This window comes from Neoarius graeffei, chromosome 9 (assembly GCF_027579695.1).
Source record: "Neoarius graeffei isolate fNeoGra1 chromosome 9, fNeoGra1.pri, whole genome shotgun sequence".
NCBI classification, from domain to species: domain Eukaryota; kingdom Metazoa; phylum Chordata; class Actinopteri; order Siluriformes; family Ariidae; genus Neoarius; species Neoarius graeffei.
The window spans coordinates 51,165,326-51,190,048 of NC_083577.1; the positions used below are offsets into that span (position 1 = coordinate 51,165,326).

Sequence of the window (24,723 nt, forward strand, 5' to 3'; positions counted from 1 at the left end):
CAGCATGACAGTGATCCCAAACGCACCGCCCGGGCAACGAAGGAGTGGCTTCGTAAGAAGCATTTCAAGGTCCTGGAGTGGCCGAGCCAGTCTCCAGATCTCAACCCCATAGAAAATCTTTGGAGGGAGTTGAAAGTCCGTGTTGCCCAGCGACAGCCCCAAAACATCACTGCTCTAGAGGAGATCTGCATGGAGGAATGGGCCAAAATACCAGCAACAGTGTGTGAAAACTTTGTGAAGACTTACAGAAAACGTTTGACCTCTGTCTTTGCCAACAAAGGGTATATAACAAAGTATTGAGATGAACTTTTGTTATTGACCAAATACTTATTTTCCACCATAATTTGCAAATAAATTCTTTAAAAATCAGTGTGATTTTCTGGATTTTTTTTTTCTCATTTTGTCTCTCATAGTTGAGGTATACCTATGATGAAAATTACAGGCCTCTCTCATCTTTTTAAGTGGGAGAACTTGCACAATTGGTGACTGACTAAATACTTTTTTGCCCCACTGTACCTTCCGCATAATGGAAAGGATCCCATTATGATTATATTATAAAAAGTTTGTGTAAACTACAGCCTTTGGATGTGTCTGAATATGGATTTGTCTGCACATCAAGGTTGCAGAAGCTAGCCATCAGCCCTTTAGAGTTTCTTATGCTTGGTCTGGAGAGAGTAAAATGGAAAGTGGTTTTGAGAATCTCCATCCTTTCCACAATTTAACTGTGCTCTTGGTGCCCTTGCTTTCTGTCAAGGTAAATGGAGTCCATTAATGTAAAAAAAAGTCCACCAAAATATATTTGACTTGCAGTAGGTGACATTAGGCAAGTATATAATTAACATCAGTTAATTACATTTATTAGGGATGCCAATGAATTTCTTAAAGCTAAAAGTGATCACTGGCATTTTCAGTTTTTGCGAAAAGGGAAAAAAAGACAGAACTTGTTACTTAAAGATTGAATATGTCTCCAGTGAACTGTCAAATCTAATACTTTAGAAATAATGTTGTTGATTAGAAATGATTAAATATGCTCTCCAGCATTTGCGATTCCTGCAACGTATCGTAAGTTATTTAATGCAGCATCTCCATTGTCCTCACATCATCCAAGCCTAATACACCTTTGTGAACATTTTGAAATTGTGTTTCTGCATTAATAATTCATAAAATCTGGTTTGATCTTCAACCATGTCATAATAACGAACACATTCTGAAGAAACTACTTGTCAAGAAGGCCATCCTAGTTCAGGGATGCAATCCCTAAATCTCTCACTGAGCTCGGTGTCCAGCCTGAGATGGTTAGTATTCAGTAAAGAAAGTCACCAGAGCCAGGCTTCTGGTGCTGTGTGGAAATGGTCCTAAGCATTTATTTTGTCCTTGCAAATACTGAAGACTAGAATTTTTAGTTCAGGGTTACTGTACCAATTGTAATATTGCACAGTTTGTCTAATCATTTATAATTTTTATTTTTGTGCTGATGTGAACTACTGTGCTATGTATTAGTTATGTGTGGTTAAAAATGAGAATCCCAGTGTTTAGCTCTAAAACTGAAACCTTTCTTGGAAATGAGCTATTATGGAAATCAGTGTTATGCTGATTTGCTTAAACTTTGTGTGCACGGTCATTTGATAGCAGCATGTTAACCATAATTATCAGTGCTATTCACCAAATTCCTGCGTTGTTTGCAGCTATTTGGAAAATGGTCGCTCCACAATAATCAACTTTCCATGTTTATATCAGTCCTCGTTGGTACTTCTCTATAACCTTGAACTGGATTTGAACCTGGAAAGTTTTTGTAATGGCACTTCTGCAGCTATTAGCAGGTTTTGTTATTACATTGACATGAGGTCTGGACTAATGATGACTTGTCAGCCAGTGGGGGATCAGGCAACGGGAATTTCACCTCTTGATCCAGATTAGAAAGAGGGTGTTAATGCTGAGAGGCCTTGGCCCAGTTGTGCTCCTGCTTTCTCCATCATTTATATCAAGAAGTTTCATACAAGCCAGCTAAATGAAAAGGAATCCATCTGGTTCCCTCAGATATTTCTGGTTTGCACAGCTTGTACTGTGCCTCTCAGAAATATCGGCATGCTTCAGGCAAATAATCAAAAATTGCTATAACAAATAAGACATGTATTAACTATTAGTTTGAGCTCAAACATGGAGGGATATATGAGAGATTTATTTAAAAGATTTTTGTTTTACAGACACTTGTGAAGATCTTGGTCAAATCCCCCATGCAGAACATTTTAAGGTCCTTTATGTTTGTAGATTTGTGAATATGGATTCCACTCTTCAGTTCAGAGTGCAGGTTTTCAGTAGGATTTCAGTAAGGTCATTGCAAAAGTGGTTTTGTGTTTAACCATTTATATGCTGAATTGCTTGATCCTCTTGTTATAAGGTGCATTTCTGACCTACTCTGAACCTATTGTTAAAGGCAAACAAGTTTTGGGCTGAAATATCCAGGTACATAACAGAATTCATGATGCCATTAATTGTTACAAAAGCTCTTGGACCACAACCCACGAAACGGCCCCAAAGCATCACTAATCCACCATTGTGTTTTACGGTGGGGTTTCAGGGGCTTTTCCATCTATGGAGTCCACCCCCCAAATAATGATGCCGATGGTGTGCATCAGCAAATTGTTTGATTCTGGTCTTATCTGACCAAAACGCACAATGCCGGTAATGTAGCTTGGTGATGTTCAGGTGCTGCATTTTGTAAGATGCTCTGAGACAGGGTTTGCAACAAATAGCATGTTATTGTGAGGGGGTAGTGACTGCTCATGGATCCAATTCCTGGAAAGTTTTAGACATGTGGCTTTTTTTGTTATGGCCCTAACTGTTTTTTAGGGGATGTTTAATTGCATATGAATTTCATATTACAGTGCTCAGCGTAAATGAGTACACCACCTTTGAAAAGTAATATTTTAAACAATCTCTCAATGAACACAATTTCCAAAATGTTGACAAAGAATATAACATCTGTTTAACTTATGTGAAAGGTTAATAATATAACTTTTTTTTTTTTTTTTCAGTTTTACTCAAATTAGGGTGGTACAAAAATGAGTACACCCCACAACAAAAACTACTACATCTAGTACTTTGTATGGCCTCCATGATTTTTAATGACAGCACAAAGTCTTCTTGGCATGGAACGAACAAGTTCGCGACATTTTGCAACATCAATCTTTTTCCATTCTTCAACAATGACCTCTTTTAGTGACTGGATGCTGGATGGAGAGTGATGCTCAACTTGTCTCTTCAGAATTCCCCATAGGTGTTCGATTGGGTTCAGATCAGGAGACATACAGTGGTGCTTGAAAGTTTGTGAACCCTTTAGAATTTTCTATATTTCTGCATAAATGTGACCTAAAACATCATCGGATTTTCACACAAGTCCTAAAAGTAGATAAAGAGAACCTTCCAGTTAAACAAATGAGACAAAAATATTATACTTGGTGATTTATTTATTGAGGAAAATGATCCAATATTACATATCTGTGAGTGGCAAAAGTATGTGAACCTCTAGGATTAGCAGTTAATTTGAAGGTGAAATTAGAGTCAGGTGTTTTCAATCAATGGGATGACAATCAGGTGTGAGTGGGCACCCTGTTTTATTTAAAGAACAATGATCTATCAAAGTCTGATCTTCACAACACATGTTTGTGGAAGTGTATCATGGCATGAACAAAGGAGATTTCTGAGGACCTCAGAAAAAGTGTTGTTGATGCTCATCAGGCTGGAAAACATTACAAAACCATCTCTAAAGAGTTTGGACTCCACCAATCCACAGTCAGACAGACTGTGTACAAATGGAGGAAACTCAAGACCATTGTTACCCTCCCCAGGAGTGGTCGACCAACAAAGATCACTCCAAGAGCAAGGTGTGTAATAGTCGGCGAGGTCACAAAGGACCCCAGGGTAACTTCTAAGCAACTGAAGGCGTCTCTCACATTGGCTAATGTTCATGAGTCCACCATCAGGAAAACACTGAACAACAATGGTGTGCATGGCAGGGCTGCCAGGAGAAAGCCACTGCTCTCCAAAAAGAACATTGCTGCTTGTCTACAGTCTGCTAAAGATCATGTGGACAAGCCAGAAGGCTATTGGACAAATGTTTTGTGGACGGATGAGAACAAAATAGAACTTTTTGGTTTAAATGAGAAGCGTTATGTTTGGAGAAAGGAAAACACTGCATTCCAGCATAAGAACCTTATCCCATCTGTGAAACATGGTGGTGGTAGTATCATGGTTTGGGCCTGTTTTGCTGCATCTGGGCCAGGATGGCTTGCCATCATTGATAGAACAATGAATTCTGAATTATACCAGCGAATTCTAAAGGAAAATGTCAGGACATCTGTCCATGAACTGAATCTCAAGAGAAGGTGGGCCATGCAGCAAGACAACGACCCTAATCACACAGTTGTTCTACCAAAGAATGGTTAAAGAAGAATAAAGTGAATGTTTTGGAATGGTCAAGTCAAAGTCCTGACTTTAATCCAATCAAAATGTTGTGGAAGGACCTGAAGTGAGCAGTTCATGTGAGGAAACCCACCAACATCCCAGAGTTGAAGCTGTTCTGTATGGAGGAATGGGCTAAAATTCCTCCAAGCCGGTGTGCAGGACTGATCAACAGTTACCGCAAACATTTAGTTGCAGTTATCACTGCACAAGGAGGTCACACCAGATACTGAAAGCAAAGGTTCACATACTTTTGCCACTCACAGATATGTAATATTGGATCATTTTCTTCAATAAATAAATGAGCAAGTATAATATTTCTGTCTCATTTGTTTAACTGGGTTCTCTTTCTCTACTTTTAGGACTTGTGTGAAAATCCAATGATGTTTTAGGTCATATTTATGCAGAAATATAGAAAATTCTAAAGGGTTCACAAACTTTCAAGCACCACTGTACTTGGCCACTGAGTCACTTTCACCCTGTTCTTCTTCAGAAATCCAACAGTGGCCTTAGATGTGTGTTTAGTCATGTTGGAAAAGTGCACGATGACCAAGGGCACGGCATGATGGTAGCATCTTCTCTTTCAGTATAGAGCAATACATCTGTGAATTCATGATGCCATCAATGAAATGCAGCTCCCCGACACCAGCAGCACTCATGCAGCCCCACATAAGTATAGAGTCCCAGTAGTCTTCATCTTTGTCAGCATGGGCTCTGGCAAAATCTAGGCGGGCTTTTTTGTGCCTGGGCTTTAGGAGAGGCTTCTTTTGTGGACGGCATCCATGCATGCCATTCCTCTGCAGTGTATGCTGTATTGTGTCACGGGAAATAGTCACCCCAGTTTGGCTTTCTACTTCTTTAGATAACTGCAGTGAACTTGCATGCCGATTTTCTTCAACTCTTCTCATCAGAAGACGCTCCTGTCAAGGTGTTAACTTCCATGGACGACCCGGACGTCTCTGTGAGATGGTTGCAGTTCCAGCTTTCTTAAATTTTTGTACCATTTTTGCTACAGTATTCTGACTATGGCCCTGTCCACACAGCAACGGATTCAGGTGAATCTGATAAAATTGTTTATCGTTTCGGCCTGGCGTCCACACGGCACCGGCGTTTTGGGTGCCCCAAAACGAAATCTTTTGAGAACGGGTTCCAGAGTGGAAAAAATCTGGCAACGGCGCCGTTGCGAAGTCATCTGGATGAGTAGAACGGATTTGTTTACGATGACGTCACAACCACATGACTAGAACAAGCAGCACTCTCGCTGTTTTGTATGAACCACTGCATTGCATTCACTTTTGTATACAGCTTTTCTTTTAAATAAACAAGTAACTGAACCATTTCTTGAATTTCTTTTTTTTTATTGGATAAGACTGCTTTTCAAAATGTTCACACAATATAAAAAGTTATATAAATTATATAAAAATGCTTTTCAAAATGTTCACACACAATAAGAAAATTAAGTTATATAAAACTATGCACACTAATTTGTACACACAGAAGGCACGATTTCCTCATGTAGTCGCAGCCATCTTCTTGTTGTGTGTTTGTTCCTGACAGTGCTTCACACCGGGTAGAAGAAGGGGTTTATGCGCATGCGTCTACTTCTATTGTTCTGGTGTCTCCGATGGGACCGTCTTACAGTGCCCCTAGAGGTGTGGCATGTGTATTGCATCGTTTTCAGCAAGCGTTGCGTTGCCATATGTACCTGATATTTTACTGATCCGTTGCCCATGTGGACGCGATATTATTTTTTTTTTAATAACATCTCGTTGCCGTTGTGTGGATGTAGCCTAAGTAAAGCTTTGCTGATCATCTTGTAGCCTTCACCTTTGTGGTGTAAAGAAATTATTTTCTTTGGGGAATTCTGAAGAGACAAGTTGAGCATCACTCCATCCAGTCACTAAAAGAGGTCATTGTTGAAGAATGGAAAAAGATTGATGTTGCAAAATGTCGCCAACTTGTTCGTTCCATGCCTAGAAGACTTGGTGCTTTCATTAAAAATCATGGAGGCCATACAAAGTACTAAATGTAGAAGTTTTTGTTGTGGGGTGTACTCACTTTTGCACCACCCTAATTTGAGTAAAACTGAAAAATGTGTAATCTAGGTTATATTATTAACCTTTAGTTTCCCGTTATAAGTTAAACAGATGATGTTATTAAACTTTGCCTTGTCAACATTTTGGAAATTGTGTTCGTTGAGATATATTGTTTAAAATTTTACTTTTCAAAGGGGGTGTACTCATTTACACTGAGCACTGTATATAATGCTTGTGTATACGCTACCTGTTTTGTGAAGGTCCGCACCAGTCTGTCTCTCTCGTGCTGAAGTTTCCTTGGTTACTCCTATGGTAAATAACAGGATTTTACAACCTCCTACTTATAGTGGGGAAAATAAGTATTTGATACACTGCCGATTTTGCAAGTTTTCCCACTTACAAAGAATGGAGAGGTCTGTAATTATCGTAGGTACACTTCAACTGTGAGACAAAATCTAAAAAAAAAAATCCAGAAAATCATTGTATGATTTTTAAATAATTAATTTGCATTTTATTGCATGAAGTATTTGATACAATAGAAAAACAGAACTTTAATATTTGGTACAGAAACCTTTGTTTACAATTACAGAGGTCAAACGTTTCCTGTAGTTCTTGGCCAGGTTTGCACACACTGCAGCAGGGGTTTTGGCCCACTCCTCCATACGGATCTTCTCCAGATCTTTCAGGTTTCGGGACTGTCGCTGGGCAACACAGCGTTTCGGCTCCCTCCAAAGATTTTCGATTGGGTTCAAGTCTGGAGACTGGCTAGGCCACTCCAGGACCTTGAAATGCTTCTTACGGAGCCACTCCTTAGTTGCCCTGGCTGTGTTTCGGGTCATTGTCATGCTGGAAGACCCAGCCACGACCCATCTTCAATGCTCTTACTGAGGAAAGGAGGTTGTTGCCCAAAATCTCACAATACATGGCCCCAGCCATCCTCCCCTTAATATGGTGTAGTCGTTCTGTCCCCTTTGCAGAAAAGCACCCCCAAAGTATGATGTTTCACGGTTGGGATAGTGTTCTTGGGGTTGTACTCATCCTTCTTCCTCCAAACACAATGAGTGGAGTTTATACCAAAAAGCTCTATTTTGGTCTCATTTGACCACATGGCCTTCTCCCATACCTCCTCTGAATTATCCAGATGGTCACTGGCAAACTTCAGACGGGCCTGGACATGTGCTGGCTTGAGCAGGGGGACCTTGCGCGTGCTGCAGGATTTTAATCCATGACAGTGTAGTAGCGGCACAGTGGAGTAGTGGTTAGCGCTGTCTCCTCACAGCAAGAAGGTCCGGGTTCGAGCCCCGTGGCCGGCGAGGGCCTTTCTGTGCGGAGTTTGCATGTTCTCCCCGTGTCCGCGTGGGTTTCCTCCGGGTGCTCCTGTGATGACCTGGCGACTTGTCCAGGGTGTACCCCGCCTTTCGCCCGTAGTCAGCTGGGATAGGCTCCAGCTTGCCTGCGACCCTGTAGAACAGGATAAAGTGGCTAGAGATAATGAGATGAGATGACAGCGTAGTATGTTACTAATGGTAATCTTTGAGACTGTGGTCCCAGCTCTCTTCAGGTCATTGACCAGGTCCTCCCGTGTAGTTCTGGGCTGATACCCCATGAGGCAAGATCTTGCATGGAGCCCCAGACCGAGGGAGATTGACAGTCATCTTGAGTTTCTTCCATTTTCTAATAATTGCGCCAATAGTTTTGTTGCCTTCTCACCAAGTTGCTTGCCTATTGTCCTGTAGCCCATCCCAGCCTTGTGCAAGTCTACAATTTTGTCCCTGGTGTCCTTAGACAGCTCTTTGGTCTTGCCCATAGTGGAGAGGTTGGAGTCTGATTGTGTGGACAGGTGTCTTTTATACAGGTAACGAGTTCAAACAGGTGCAATTAATACAGGTAATGAGTAGAGAATAGGAGGGCTTCTTAAAGAAAAACTAACAGGTCTGTGAGAGCCAGAATTCTTGCTGGCTGGTAGGTGATCAAATACTTATTTCATGCAATAAAATGCAAATTAAGGGCGGCACGGTGGTGTAGTGGTTAGCGCTGTTGCCTTACAGCAAGAAGGTCCAGGTTCAAGCCCTGTGGCCGGCGAGGGCCTTTCTGTGCAGAGTTTGCATGTTCTCCCCGTGTCCGCGTGGGTTTCCTCCGGGTGCTCCGGTTTCCCCCACAGTCCAAAGACATGCAGGTTAGGTTAACTGGTGACTCTAAATTGACCATAGGTGTGAATGAGTGTGAATGGTTGTCGGTGTCTGTGTCAGCCCTGTGATGACCTGGCGACTTGTCCAGGATGTACCCTGCTTTTCGCCCGTAGTCAGCTGGGATAGGCTCCAGCTTGCCTGCGACCCTGTAGAACAGGATAAAGCAGCTAGAGATAATGAGATGAAAATGCAAATTGGCTATTTAAAAATCATATGTGTTTTTTTTTTTTTTTTTTTTAAAGATTCTGTCTCACAGTTGAAGTGTACCTACGATAAAAATTACAGACCTCTCCATTCTTTGTAAGTGGGATACACTGCTGATTTTGCAAGTTATCAAATACTTATTTTCCCCACTGTATACCCCAGGAAAACAGGACCTGGTTAAGGGTAAAAAAAACAAAGTGCCTGAGCACTGAAAGAAAATGAAAAACAATGTGTGCGTGTTTATTTTTACTTAAGCATGCCAATACTTTAGGAGGCCACTGTACACATTCATCACTGCAGTGATAAATTGTGATGCAAATTTATGACCATTTGTATCGATGAAATAAATCATGATCAGACTACATTTAAATTCGGAAATAGCTGTTGTGTGATTGACTGTATAAATAGATGTAACAAGAATTCAGAGCGATCTTTTTAAAAACTGCTGAACGCTAAGAAAAGGGAAGAAAAATAGAGGGAGAGGTAAATGTTCATAAGTTTATTTAGAAAAGGCCTATTTGTGGTTTAATTTTTAATAAAAGGAATATTTTAGTCAATAGGCTGTGGGTAAATATTGTTTTAAGAAAATTTAACAAAATGAATATTTAAATTTCTAAAGAACAGAAATTTTTTTTTTTGGTAATTTTTTTTTTTTCATTCAAACGTGATGCATCCCATCTAAACTGGTTTCTCAGGCCCTGTCCACACGGCAACGGATTCAGGTGAATCTGATAAAATTGTTTATCGTTTCGGCCTGGCGTCCACATGGCACCGACGTTTTGGGTGCCCCAAAACGAAATCTTTTGAGAACCGGTTCCAGAGCGAAAAAATCTGGCAACGGCGCTGTTGCGAAGTCGTCTGGATGAGTAGAACGGATTTGTTTACGATGACGTCACAACCACATGACTGTCAGTGCTTCACGCCGGGTAGAAGTGTAACGAACTCGATGCGAGTTGTCAACAAATCCTATAACTTGGTTCATGAAACGCGCTTACAAAATATTTTCACTGTGAATATTTATTGTGTAATGGTGCAAAGAGAGAGGGAGAGAATAGCCCTTAGGGCAGAGTCTTTAGTCCAAATACTGCGGAAGCAGTACCAAACCACGCACCGCCCGTGCGCTTTCCAAAAACAAAAACAATCCCGCCAGCAAACATAGGAAAAAAAAGGAGCGATCTCACCTCTTCAGATGTTGGTTTACGTCCGACAATACATTCCTCAAAAAGGGCGTAGAAGAACAAAGTAATCCATCAACGTGTAGCATTCAATTTATTCCGGACCATTAAAGAATTCTAGAGGATATCAGAATGTTGGCCTACCGGCTTCCATCTACCCCCATTCATTCCTCTTTCCGCGTCTTTTGTTTTACGCTCCTGACTAATAATCAAAACTTTGTGTGGCTAATGCTACAGAAGAAGGGGTTTATGCGCATGCGTCTACTTCTATTGTTCTGGTGTCTCTGATGGGACCGTCTTACAGCGCACGTAGTGGTGTGGCATGTGTATTGCATCGTTTTCAGCAAGCGTTGCGTTGCCGTATGGACCTGAAATTTTACTGATCCGTTGCCCATGTGGACGCGATATTTAAAAAAAAAAAAAAAAAAAATCTCGTTGTCGTGTGGATGTAGCCTCATTCATGACTATTTTTCAGGTTTAACAGGAGTCCTTAGACTGAATACATATTGAACCAGACTAGGTTTCTAGGCTTGAGATCAAGGATTGAGGTTTTTTTTTTTTTAAAGGGTACCGATACAGCGTTTAAAGTGAGATGGCCTTTTGGTTTCATAAAATCGGTGAAATTTAGTTCCCTCTGAAATTTGGTCATTGTGGTTGTTTATTTACTTCTGTAACAGCTCACAAAAAGCCAGGCTATTCTGTGGCTGGGAAGTTATTTATTTTGAAGGGATTCCTGAGTAAATAATGTGCATGAAGTCACTCGCTTCGCACAGTCAAGCAGACAGAGGAAATCTGTGCGCATGCACAGGTTTACCTTGACCATGCATTGACAGTTACATAATTTCTGTCGCTAAATGAACAGCTGATCACATAATATCTCTGACCGCAGATATTTATTAGTTTGGTCCTGCGTTTCCTTTCCTTTGCAACATAACGCCTTTTGTTATCGCTTTCCCTTACTGTAGTCGGTCTTTCATGTTTCATTCGCACACTCGCGTCCTCCATTTTCCTTTCCTGTTTTAAATTTATATCCCACAGTGCCTTGCATGAACGGGGAAAGCCCACCACGTGATGCATGACGTAGTATCTTGAATTGGGTCACGGTGAAGCAGGAAAAATGGAGAATTTAGGGCGCCACTGCCCTAAATTCCTTAAATGTTCCAGTTTAAAAATAAATAATAAAAAAGGAAGTCTATGATTAGAGTTCAGTAGCTTTCGGTCCACTAAACAAAAATAATTGGGTGTCGAGCAAAATTTCTTTTTATGACCTACACTTGAAAAATCTGAAAGGCTGGTCTACCTTTTAAACATGACGGATATCGATAGTACAAGCCCTAGTTATAATGCTGCACACAATTGCAGCCACCTGATTAGCCATCATAAGCTTAAGTCCAAAAGCACGTCAAGTTTTATTGCACTTGGGCAACCAATATTAAAGTGTAGCCAATGTAAATATACTCGTTAGTCTGGATTTATTCAGGCGAGAGAGTTTTCTTCAAGTCAGTATGGATAGCGGAGAAACCGGATACCTGCATGAACCTCAGAAAAAGGACTATCCACATCTGGGGAATGATTTCAGCAGCAAATCCTCAGATGACTCTAATGATGAAATTGGTCGTGCTGTGAAGGCGCAAAGTCAAAGGGGTGTGTGTGTGTGTGTGTGTGTGTGTGTGTGTGTGTGTGTGTGTGTAAATAATGAAACTGGTCTCATTTTGTCAAAAATAAGTTTTCTAATTTTTTTTTTTTTTTTGCATTTACCAAACACTCAATGTTTCTTTTGTCATGTTTAATAAGAATAAAGATAGTATCTTGCTTCATCTGGCCTCCACTGTGGAAAATTTTCTTTGATTACAATTCAAATGCTTTTGTAAAATTGATTTACATATAAAATAACTACATCATGAAGAATTAAAGCCCCTCCTTCACAGATGAGTGAAAATATTGAATAAATTTCCTCTTTTTGATTGCTTGGGTTAAAAATGCCAAGTTATGATGACTGAATTGATTTATTCACTTAAATATGAATAATATGATACATTTTGGGTATTTGATATGGTGAAATAGGACACAATGGAAAAATCAAGAACACACCGGAAAGATGAGAATAACGGCGGTGGTAAAAGAACAGCGACTGTATCGGCTGATGGTCACGCGGGTCTCTGCTGCGGCGCCCGAGCAACGGGGCATCACTACCGCACCGGACAGCACGTGGGGTGGGGCAAAATGACTGGCCGTAGATTCTATCAAAAGTTTGATCTAAATTGACCATGGTTGCAAAATATTGGCCAAAAATACACAAACACTACGAAATATGAAAGTAAGATGAAAAAGAAACATTCTATTGCCTTATACTGCAAGACTAAAACAAAATAAAACTGTCAACTCACCTTTTCAGTGATGACATCCGAACAGATCACTCGCGTAACAGAAAGACCGCAAATGGAAGCGCAATCAACTTCTAACTGTTGGAGTGGAAAACTCCATTCTACTCATGCAAATTGTTAATGTGTGTCCTTCCCCGCACACAAATAACACGCTACGGTAAAAAATAGACCACAACTCATTTTCTAGCTCAGAAATTCATACAAAACCAGCTACCATCGTAACATATTCTGGAAGAAACACATTCTACACCTACTTTCAGCTTTCGTTTTAAAAAACAAAATCACAGATTTATACCTAAACTTTTATATGGCGTAGTGATTTTAAATTACTACTTTTGGTGAGGTAGTGACCTTGACCCTGAGGCTTTCCGTTTAGATCAAAACGCACGATCGTATTGATTTTGGGTATGCAGAAAATGGAGTTACAACAGTGATCAAATATTTTGCATTATGTTTTATTACAGTTATGATTTATTCTGAGTGCACCAATCTTTAGGTGTATAAAGTTACAACTTAACATACAATTAGTGATAACTGTAGACTTTTCAGTGGCCTACAACCTTTTTAAGGGAATGCGATGTAGTCAACCATTTATCATGTCCCAGATCAAGCCGCCATTTTTCCACAAATTTGCAGAATTTTTGCCAAATTCTGAAGAGTATTCACGTCAGATTTAGTTTTGTGTGTATTTCTTTCATCATTTTATTTCAAATTAAAACCATCACCATTCAAAACCCGTATAGTTGATTGACTGTGAGGTATATTTAATGGGGTACCCCACAGTACCCAGTTTCTGAGACTTGTGTGTATATATACACGTGTGTCTGCACTAGCTATAAGGCCATTTATTGAATACAGGTATAGACATGCAGTGTGCCACAATAGTTTATATGGTCTAAATATATATTCCTGACCGCTAGAAGCTGAGTGCAAGTTTATAGCAGAGCACCAGCCAATGAAACTTGTATCTTTTATTTACATAAGAGAGATGAGTTTTGAGCCAGTATTTACTTTTAATTTGCTTTTTAAAAAATGATGTGGGATTATTTACTAGCACATCTCATACTGTACTCCTTGGGAGTTCCACTTTTAGGCAGTGCCTATGTATGCATGTATGAGCTTTGAATGTCTATACTATTCTAGTTAATGGCATCAGGAGCAGTGAGCCAATTAAGATACAGGAAACCTATCGGCGACACTGCGTCAGACACTGCCCACAAAATGGCAATATGGCTGCACCCTTGAGTGAGCAGGAATATAAAAGAATTTTAAAATGCTGTTTTATGCAACAGAGTGTGATAATACGGGGTAGTTAAAATGCATTTGTGTAACATATTTATCTAGCTTATATTTTATTTTTCAGTGCAAGTCCCTTTTAAGGTACAATGTCCCTACTCAGGTCCATCACTGTAATGTCAGATGGCTACAGTCTTGACGCAATCATATAGTAATGCGCGCACACACACGTATAACTCCAAAGCATCTTAAACGTTTCTGAATTTAAAAACATCAATTTCAATAACTAGTACTTTTTTAGTTCCAACAGTTTTATCCTGGGAATAAATGTCAGTGCTTTACACTGCAAACTTCAACATTTCATTCATCTTCAGTAACCACTTTGTCCTGGTCAGGGTCACAATCGATTGGTAGTCTGTCCTGGGAAAACTGGGCACGAAGCAGGAGTACAGCCTGGATGGGATGCCATTAAGACACGAACCATGTTCTTTGTTTTATTCTTTGGGTAAAAAGTCTGTTTAAATCAAGTAATTTGAAATGGTTTTGCACAAGTAACATTGGCGTGTGGACAATACAATTGAGAAATTGGGCTATACTACTCAAAACTGGATGGCTTGTGTAATTTGCATGCATTCAATAGAGATAATGATGATAAATATTCATTTACTTTTTTTTTATAAACACACTGACACAGCCTTGAATTTGATTTATCTAGATGTATTCTTGCTTCATAGCCAATTTCCTGATTTAGCTCTTTGTGTTCTTGTATTCATGTCTGCTTAATCTCCTGAAGCGTGATGTGATTGTACCCAGTGTCACTGCTATCTCTGGGTTGAGTAGAGGGTGCGAGGTTAAACAGGTTATTTTGCCATGTACGTCCACTTACCTATTCAGGAAGACTGAGTAAAGGCCATTACAAAAATAGCATGTGTTTTAAAATGGTAATCGATAAGCGTACCTAAAATTATGCCTCAGTTTTAATAAGTGGACAATAACCATAAATGATGCCACCAGACTCCTGATTTCTCACAGACACAGTGGGGTGTGTGTTTTATATACTACTGGGGGCCAAATGTCCCTACAAGGATAGTAAAATCTGACAATTTTGACCTTGTGGGGACATTTGGATGGTCCCCATAAGGAAATTGCTGGTGTGTGTGTGGGGGGGCTTTTTTTTTAATAAACAAAAAAAAAAAGGCTAACAAATTTCCTTTTCATTACTGAGGTTGAGTGCAGGCACAGTATTAATTAACTGCAATAATAGTCAATGGAAGGTCCTCACAGGGATAGTGAAACGTGTGTGTGTGTGTGTGTGTGTGTGTGTGTGTGTGTGTGTGTGTGTGTGTGAGAGAGAGAGAGAGAAGAGCAAGGGAGAAAGATGACTATAATGGCCAGTATGCTGCATAGTTTCTGGCAATCTGGGAATCCTAATGAATTCCTTTATCTGGGGAAAGGGCAGCAACATTTATATTTCAGTGGCATGTAGCCATAGGGGAAGTTGATAAAGCACCACATGTAGGTCACAATTTCAAGCCTGTTGCCCTTTGTTCATTCCCTACTAAAGTTTCCCCTTATGAAGGCAGTCCTGGAGTGATGTCATATTTTGTCCCATTGTCTTCCATGAGCAATGTTCACTTTAATGTCTCTTAGATTTATGTAGAAAGGGTATAAATGTAGTATTCTGCTAGTGGTTGTACCAGTTGGAGCTTGATCATGGCTTTATCCAGAAATGTGCTGACAATGTGCATGAGGTAAAGTGAGCACACACCAAAAAATGGCATAGCCAGCAAATTCTGGTGCAGTGTTCCTCCATGCATGTTGTTGCAGCTTCCTAGTAAGGCCCTTAACTTCAACAGTGCCAAGAACAATAGCTGGAAGCAATGCGTCAGGATCTCATTTCCTGTGTAAAGAGCAGCAGTGGGAATAGGTACTGGACACCACATCCTTGAAACGGCCAACTCTGTTTAGTCCTCAAACAGCATGTCAGTTCCTCAAGGTTAATTTGTTGGGGCTGGGCTGAACACGATTTTTCAGGCTTTGAGTACTCGGTGTTTCCAAACAAGTAAACGTGTATGCTAAACACCAAACAATTTTTACATCTACTTATATTATGTCTGTTGCCACATTTTTAAAATGTATTCAGTAGGTTTTATTGATGTATTAAACATGTATACAAGGGACAGATTTTTTTTTTTTTAAATAATCATCCCACAGAAGTCATTTATTTATTTTGATTCTTATCTTAATGAACAAAGATATAGAGTCTGACAAGGGAGAATATAAGGTTAAAATAAGCACAGATGGGGGGGGGCTTGCAATGTAGCTTTCAGTGGCTGTGAAAAATGATAAATGAGGAGAATAAAGCTAAATAAAATAAGGATGTTAACCCCATACTTCTCTTCCCCAGTATTTTTACCTGTCTTTTCCACATGTATGACTATTCTTATAAAGCAATATACATTAAGAAATTAACTGATTTGCTAAAATTTGCATTTGATAATGATTCAAGGATAAAGACTATTTGACATTTTGTCTTTGATCAATAGGTGTGGATATAACATTTATTTAGGTCACATGATAGTCTTCCCTGAAGTTATCATTTTTTGTAAGCATATATCTGGTCTTGGGGGGGGGACCCCAAACTTTTTTTTTTTTAATTAACCAAGATGGTGTATTCCTGAGGGGTTTTGTGATTGTTTTAACAGCTGTAACACTGGGCCAACCATCCATTATCCGTAACTGCTTATCCTGTGCAGGGTCGCGGGCAAGCTGGAGCCTATCCCAGCTGATTATGGGTGAGAGGTGGGGTACACCCTGGACAAGTTGCCAGGTCATCGCAGGGCTGAACATGGAGACAACCAACCATTCACATTCGCATTCAGACTTATGATCCATTTAGAGCCACCAATTAGCCTAACCTCTATGTCTTTGGACTGTGAGGGAAATCCATGCAGACAAGAGGAGAACATGCAAACTCCACACAGAAAGGCCCCCGTCGGCTACTGGGCTCGAACCCAGAACCTTCTTTCTGAGAGATGACCGTGATAACCACTGTGCCACCAACACTGGGCCTCATTTATCAATCTGAAAGTTGTGTGTAAATGTTTGTATAAACCAAACTAAAATTTTGTTGATTTTTGGAACTACTGATTTTCTTCATACTTGCATGTCCTATGTTAATAACCTGTAAAGTGCATTCCCAACACGCCTCTTTTGCATGTAGCAATGCTCATAAGTTCAAGTGCACAGGAAGCATGAAACTAAAAAAAAAAAAAAGAATGGATTAAGGCTGAAAGATGGAAGTGGAAGTCATGTTGACTGACTTCTGTGCCAAAAAATATTTGTGAGCACTAAATCTTTTGTCAGCTGAGGTTTTGTTGTTTTTAAATGGCTTATATCTACACACATCCCCATCTGTTGTTAAAATGGCAGCATTTCTATTCTCATAATTGAATGTTTTTATTTGTCTTAAATTGTGGGTTTGTGTGTGTTCATTTATTTTTTTTTATATTCTTTAATAATATGAAATGAAACATTAATGCTTTTTAATAACATGCCAGTAATATCAGGGTCCCACAGAATTTTCTCCATGGTATGGAATGAAGTTGCATGAGGATGTGATTTTGATAGAGACTCAAAATCACCTCTAAGTCACTCTGGACAAGAGTATATGCTAAAGCTGTAAATGTAAAGAATAAAAGCAATTTAAGCTCAACACTATTCCATATATAAAAGTGCAGTAGTCCAGGCAAATTATATGATTTGAAGTTGATCAAGTTTACATTATGCTTGTGCATAAATTTAGCCACACTCATGAGCACAAGTAGGATGCAAGTTTTTTTTTTTTTTAACAAATGAATGGAATTTTCATGAAGACCAAATTTCTTGTGTAAATGCCCATGCGAGTGATATGAGCTTGATAAATGATGCCCAATGTTATTTTAAAAACCCACAGAGAAAAACATTTCACTAGTAAAGAGTTTAAAATTGAAAACTCATTCAGGTTTCAGACCATGGTACACTGATGGAATTCTGTTCTGTTTCTCCTCTTTGTTCACTCACAGGAGCAGGTTTTAAACAGCAAAATCGTCTGTCTCTTGACAGGTAGAATCTGATCAAGTGTGTGTGTGGAGCAGCTGAGAGAGGCATTCAGAGATGGCAGCCAACAAGGGGAAAAGTCAGAGCTCCTTGGCATTGCACAAGGTCATCATGGTGGGCAGCGGTGGTGTCGGCAAGTCAGCCCTTACACTCCAGTTCATGTATGATGAGGTGAGCAGTCATGTCTGTGAAAGTTTTCAGTCATCCAGGTCACAGTAAACCATAGGTGCTAAAGAAGGCAACTGGACTTGCTTGAAATTCTTGAAGATGTTTCACGCCTCATCCGAAAGGTTTCTTTAGTTCTGTCTGACTAGTGAGGAGTTCCAGGTATTTATCCCCTAGTGGACCAAAAGCAACCCTGAGGAGAGTCATTGAGGTCACACCTACAGAATGACTGAGAGGGTCAATGACCCATGTGGCCTCAACGACTCTCCTTAGGCTTGCTTTTGGTCCACTAGACCAGGGGTTCTCAACCTTTTTTCTGCTTTGAGGCCCACTTATTCAGACATGTAACGGGTTAGAGCCCATTAAAAAAGACCCCAATTATTTTGGCTAATCTATTCTATTAGAATATAATAATCTATTGTAAAGTGTATTAATGGATTGCAACATCACTCCCTGTTACAGATGGGAGCCCAGGAATTAAATAAATGCAATAAACACAAACTGCTTTTTTTTTTTTTTTTTTTTTTTTTTTTTTAAACTGTACGAAATGTGCCAGAAGCCAACATAAAACCATGCATGCAAGGCATTCTCAATCAAAAGGGATTAATGATCCAAAAGTGGAGCCTGGCTGATTAACACAAGAACTTATTGCCATGTTTGTATACAGCAAACAAGCAAATTATTAAAACCAAGAAGTACACTCAGAAGTGGATCTAGAAACTACTCAATGGGATAGATCCTTACATGTTAACAAAGAAGGATTTTTCCTACGAGTTAGAAAATTATCTGTCCCCGACATCTCCTACCTGGTGATGCAGACATCGTTCTACATGGACACACAGATGAAAACCTGGAAGAACATGGAGGCGTACAACTTTTTATATGTGGCTGGGTTAAAGAGCTGAGGATCAGGACACAAGATAGATGGCGGTGAACGGATCTAAGTGCAGGAAGAGTGTTTATTAGCAGGTGTGATATTTAAAAAAAAGCAAAACAGAGTATTTAAACAGCGTTCTACACATGGCTAGAAACAAACGTGACTGTGATGCTTCATAAAACCTCTGTGAAAACAGCTTCCGTGTCTGTGCATGCTGATTGCGCTCAAATCAGTATTGGGTGTTTTCTCATAACGACTGGGTCCCAAGAGCGTGCCCAATGTGCTCCGTGAGCTTATGTGGCCACTCGAGCTATTAGCTCGTGTATATTGCCACCAAAATGTCTCATTTTTATCGATAACCCATCGCAAAGCATCATGAGCTGTAGTGTGACCGTAGCTTAATGAGGCGGATGTGATGTCGGATGCAACCCAGCAATTGTATCCTACTAAGAGTAAAAAATTAACTTCAACTTAACTTTGCAGCCCACTGGTTGAGAAACACTGCACTAGAGGATAAATACCTGGAACTCCCCACTAGTCAGATAGAACTGAAGAAGCCTTTTGGATGAGAAGTGAAACGTTTTCGAGAATTTCAAGCAAGTCCAGTTGCCTTCTTTAACAAGCAGTCATGTTGAAACATGAAGTCATACTGAATGTTTGGAAATTATATGGGATTTGAGGCTCATGTACTATGGCCAAAAGTTTGTGAACACCTGACCACCACACCCATATGTGCTTTCTGAACTCCCCGTTCCTGACTTGGACCCCTCTTCGCTGTTATCATAACCCCCGCTATTCTGCAAAAGCTTTCCACTAGATTTTGGAGCATGACCATGGGGATTTGCCCATTCAGCCATGAGCATTAGTGAGATCAGGTACTGATTTTGGATGAGGAGGGCTGGGGCACAGTTGACATTCCAATTCATCCTAAAGGTGTTCACTCGGGTTGAGGTCAAGGCTAGGTGCAGGCTTCTAGAATGATTTCTCTCCAACATTGGCAAACCATATCTGCATGGACCTCATTTTTGTGTAGGAAAACTTTGAATATTATACCATTCCAGACATTTGTGTGCTTCTATATTTGTGGCAATATTTTGGGGAAGAACCATATATGGATATGATGATCTGATATCCACATACTTTGTGTGTGTGTGTGCATGTTGCAGAAATGTTAATATTCTAGAGTCTAGAATCTAGACCCATCCTTGACATAAATACAGGTATCTCTATTTTGTTGATCAGTTTGTTGAAGACTATGAGCCAACAAAAGCAGACAGTTATCGAAAGAAGGTTGTGCTGGATGGGGAGGAGGTGCAGATTGATATTTTGGACACGGCGGGGCAGGAAGACTATGCAGCCATCCGAGACAACTATTTCCGCAGTGGAGAGGGTTTTCTCCTTGTGTTCTCCATAACCGAGCAAGAGTCTTTTACAGCCACAGCAGAGTTCAGGTCCGTTTTAACTCACAAAAGCACACCATTTGTAATTTGAGAATAATATAGTCTATATTTCACTTTAAAGGGTTTATCATTTACAATTTTTCCACCACCACCACCCAGCCCAAAGCTATTTGCATAAGTTCGGTACACATTGGTTGAACCCAAGATCCATTTAGGGAACTGATCTTTTCAGTGGCATGTCCAGACCCCATAACTTTGTGTGGCACAGAATTAAGCATGGGGGCCCCAACAATGAAGACAAATTTCATTTTCACATTTGTAATATTACAACCCCGATTCCAAAAAAGTTGGGACAAAGTACAAATTGTAAATAAAAATGGAATGCAATGATGTGGAAGTTTCAAAATTCCATATTTTATTCAGAATAGAACATAGATGACATATTAAATGTTTAAACTGAGAAAATGTATCATTTAAAGAGAAAAATTAGGTGATTTTAAATTTCATGACAACACATCTCAAAAAAGTTGGGACAAGGCCATGTTTACCACTGTGAGACATCCCCTTTTCTCTTTACAACAGTCTGTAAACGTCTGGGGACTGAGGAGACAAGTTGCTCAAGTTTAGGGATAGGAATGTTAACCCATTCTTGTCTAATGTAGGATTCTAGTTGCTCAACTGTCTTAGGTCTTTTTTGTCGTATCTTCCGTTTTGTGATGCGCCAAATGTTTTCTATGGATGAAAGATCTGGACTGCAGGCTGGCCAGTTAAGTACCCAGACCCTTCTTCTACACAGCCATGATGCTGTAATTGATGCAGTATGTGGTTTGGCATTGTCATGTTGGAAAATGCAAGGTCTTCCCTGAAAGAGACGTCGTCTGGATGGGAGCATATGTTGCTCTAGAACCTGGATATACCTTTCAGCATTGATGGTGTCTTTCCAGATGTGTAAGCTGCCCATGCCCCCCACACTAATGCAACCCCATACCATCAGAGATGCAGGCTTCTGAACTGAGCGCTGATAACAACTTGGGTCGTCCTTCTCCTCTTTAGTCCGATTGACACGGCGTCCCTGATTTCCATAAAGAACTTCAAATTTTGATTCGTCTGACCACAGAACAGTTTTCCACTTTGCCAGAGTCCATTTTAAGTGAGCTTTGGCCCAGAGAAGACGTCTGCACTTCTGGATCATGTTTAGATATGGCTTCTTCTTTGAACTATAGAGTTTTAGCTGGCAACGGCGGATGGCATGGTGAATTGTGTTCACAGATAATGTTCTCTGGAAATATTCCTGAGCCCATTTTGTGATTTCCAATACAGAAGCATGCCTGTATGTGATGCAGTGCCGTCTAAGGGCCCGATGATCATGGGCACCCAGTATGGTTTTCCGGCCTTGACCCTTACGCACAGAGATCCTTCCAGAGTCTCTGAATCTTTTGATATTATGCACTGGAGGAGATGATATGTTCCAACTCTTTGCAATTTTACACTGTCGAACTCCTTTCTGATACTGCGCCACTATTTGTCGGCACAGAATTAAGGGGATTGGTGATCCTCTTCCCATCTTTACTTCTGAGAGCCGCTGCCACTCCGAGATGCTCTTTTTATACCCAGTCATGTTAATGACCTATTGCCAATTGACCTAATGAGTTGCAATTTGGTCCTCCAGCTGTTCCTTTTTTGTACCTTTAACTTTTCCAGCCTCTTATTGCCCCTGTCCCAACTTTTTTGAGATGTGTTGCTGTCATGAAATTTCAAATGAGCCAATATTTGGCATGAAATTTAAAAATGTCTCACTTTTGACATTTTGATATGTTGTCTGTTCTATTGTGAATACAATATCGGTTTTTGATATTTTGTAAATTATTGCATTCCATTTTTATTTACAATTTGTACTTTGTCCCAACTTTTTTGGAATCGGGGTTGTACATGTCTCAGCAGATATGAGATGTAAAATTACACAAATGATCCCTTTTGTAATTTGTCTGTGAGAAAACAAACCTGTGATGACGCCCTCCACCAAATGAGCCCTTAATCCATTCTGCGTGTAGACTTGCATATTTGGGAGTGGTGTGAAAATGTCCTTAGATTGGTTGGTGTGTGTGTGTGTGTACAGGGAACAGATCTTGCGTGTTAAAGCTGAGGAGGATAAGATTCCACTGCTGCTGGTGGGGAATAAGTCTGATCTGGAGGAGCGCAGGCAAGTGTCTGTAGATGATGCCAGAGCAAAGGCAGAGGAGTGGGGTGTACAGTATGTGGAGACTTCTGCTAAAACACGTGCCAATGTAGATAAGGTTTGTCTGAATAGTTCCATACTGCTCATGATTTAATCTTACCAATCAGTCTAATCAGTGTATATATTAATAAAACCATTTACTTCCAAAGGTATTTTTTGACCTCATGAGGGAAGTGCGAGCCAAGAAGATGTCAGAAAATAAGGACAAAAACGGAAAAGGAAAGAACAAGAAGAACAAGAAGAGCTTCAAGGAACGGTGCTGTTTACTTTGAACTCCACGTGGACTTTCCATGAGCAAACCTATTTTCTACTCTAAGGAACATTTCAATTTTTCTTTATTACAATCATACCATAATTAGTGGCAGGTCATCACCACCAAGGCCTTTTCATATTTCCTTTCTACATGCAAACTATGATTTTTTTTTTCAGTGACTGATGACCAGTGGCTACTTTTGTGAGGAAAATGACTGTAGCACTTTAGGACAAAGATGGAGGTGACCAACCTGTGCCCAACACTACTTTTTTTTTTTCAGCCTTATTTGTGGCCATGTATTAATAGTAATGTTTTTTGCTTATTCAGAAATATTTTTATCCTTTCACGATGTGGTGGAGGCGTTATGTTTTCAGATTCTTCCATCTGTGACCTTGTCATAAGTATATTTTTAAGGGTATTTCAGATATACAAATTAGTAACAAGAAGGACTCGACTGGGTGGTTGTGCTAAAAGGAGATTAAAACCATTTGCAATATCCTTTATGGTACCCAAATGTTGGCATTTCCTGCCCCCTGTTTGAAAATGAAATGATGACCGCATGGTAGGAAGTGTAAATATAAATTTTAAATTTGGTATATACAGATGAGACTACTGATATGTGGTAGAAAATCTTTTCTTTGTGATGTCTGACAGGCTAGAAGACAATATGATGTTATGGTACCATAATACTGTGAATTTCTAATGCCTGATTCCTATTATAGTCAAATCTCCACTGAGACCATTTGTGGAGGTAAATACAAGAGGTAAATGCTGTCGCATTCAACACTGTTTCCTCAGTAAAAGGTAGTTATGAAACTTAATAAGGGCTTGGAATGATGCTGAAATGTTGCTCAAATTTTCTGCACTAAATAAGCCAAGTTTTTAGCATAGCAGAATCTGCACTGCCTCCCACTGATCGACATAAATACTTCAGTCAGAAGAGGCACATCACATGGAGAGATGTTGCTTTTTGCTTTGTAACTTTTATTGAGATATTTTTGTAGAAAATAATGATGCCTTTTCCACCACCAGACGCCCTAAGTACTTGTGCCAACCTAATATAAGTACTGTATAGCAATGACTTCTGACCTGAGCATTTAATGGACTTTATTTGTATGACTTGTTTTAGTTGGCATTCTCTCTCTCACTCTCTCTCTCTCTCTCTCTCTCACACACACACACACACACACACACACACACACAGAGTGCTACCGGTCCACCAATGATGTTGCTGAAATTGATGTTTTATATCATATTAAAAGTTCTGGCCTTTCAGAAATGGGCTGCAATTTTTATGATTGTTTTCCACTGGATAAAAATAAAGAGAATTCAAAGTTTGTTGCCAGAGAAACACTTGTCTTTCTCAACGTGGTCTTTATATGGTCTGGGCTTCATGGTTTATTGAATTTTCTCCCCCCGTATGTATGTATGTTTAGAGATGCATGCAGAAGATGGTAAGATTGGATTATTGAAGTCTGTATACAGACTTTTAGCCATCTCTAACTGTAAAAATCACTCCCATTACAATGAATTTATGCTGATATCCATGGATATGTATGTTAACTTTCTTAACAACCCATATCAAAGCCATTCCTCTATCCAATATAGTGCCTAAAATTAATACGATACACTCAGACTGTCTTCAAGATACAAGATCTTGACTTGAATGTACATGAACTTAAAAATACCAGTAATACTTTTTTAGATTGTTTTAAGAATCTAAAATTAATTGCATGATGCTCTTTATTGCCGTTAGTATGATTTTAGCCTCAATTATTATAATAGTTTCTCATAGGCCTGGTAAACTGAAGATGAATTATAACTAAATCAGACTTACAAATATCTAATAAAGATATGTTTTAATTCAAGACCCCAGCTGTTTTGCAACAGATGGGTTTCTAAGAGAAACCCACAAACTGCAGCAATGGATCTTTATTAATGATCACTACAACTGCTTGTGTGCTATGGTCTAACAAGTCCAAACTTTCTTTTTGGCCATGGAAACCATT

The 24,723-nt window shown here is 39.7% G+C and overlaps 1 protein-coding gene across 3 annotated transcripts in view; it reads left to right on the forward strand.

Moving 5' to 3' along the window:
- ralba (v-ral simian leukemia viral oncogene homolog Ba (ras related)) overlaps positions 1 to 24,052 on the forward strand; it is a 44,487-nt gene extending 20,435 nt beyond the window's left edge. Inside the window, exons 2-6 of one of the 3 annotated variants that reach the window (XM_060929759.1) lie at positions 17,750 to 17,954; positions 20,068 to 20,276; positions 22,342 to 22,519; positions 22,611 to 22,717; positions 22,891 to 24,052. In XM_060929759.1, the coding sequence (XP_060785742.1) occupies positions 17,841 to 17,954; positions 20,068 to 20,276; positions 22,342 to 22,519; positions 22,611 to 22,717; positions 22,891 to 22,897 (615 nt within the window). In that variant the 5' untranslated portion in view covers positions 17,750 to 17,840 and the 3' untranslated portion in view covers positions 22,898 to 24,052. Of the gene's footprint in view, positions 1 to 17,749; positions 17,955 to 20,067; positions 20,277 to 22,341; positions 22,520 to 22,610 lie in introns of all 3 variants that reach the window. The other 2 variants (XM_060929757.1, XM_060929758.1) reach the window with 2 other exon arrangements.
- The last annotated feature ends 671 nt before the right edge of the window (positions 24,053 to 24,723 follow it).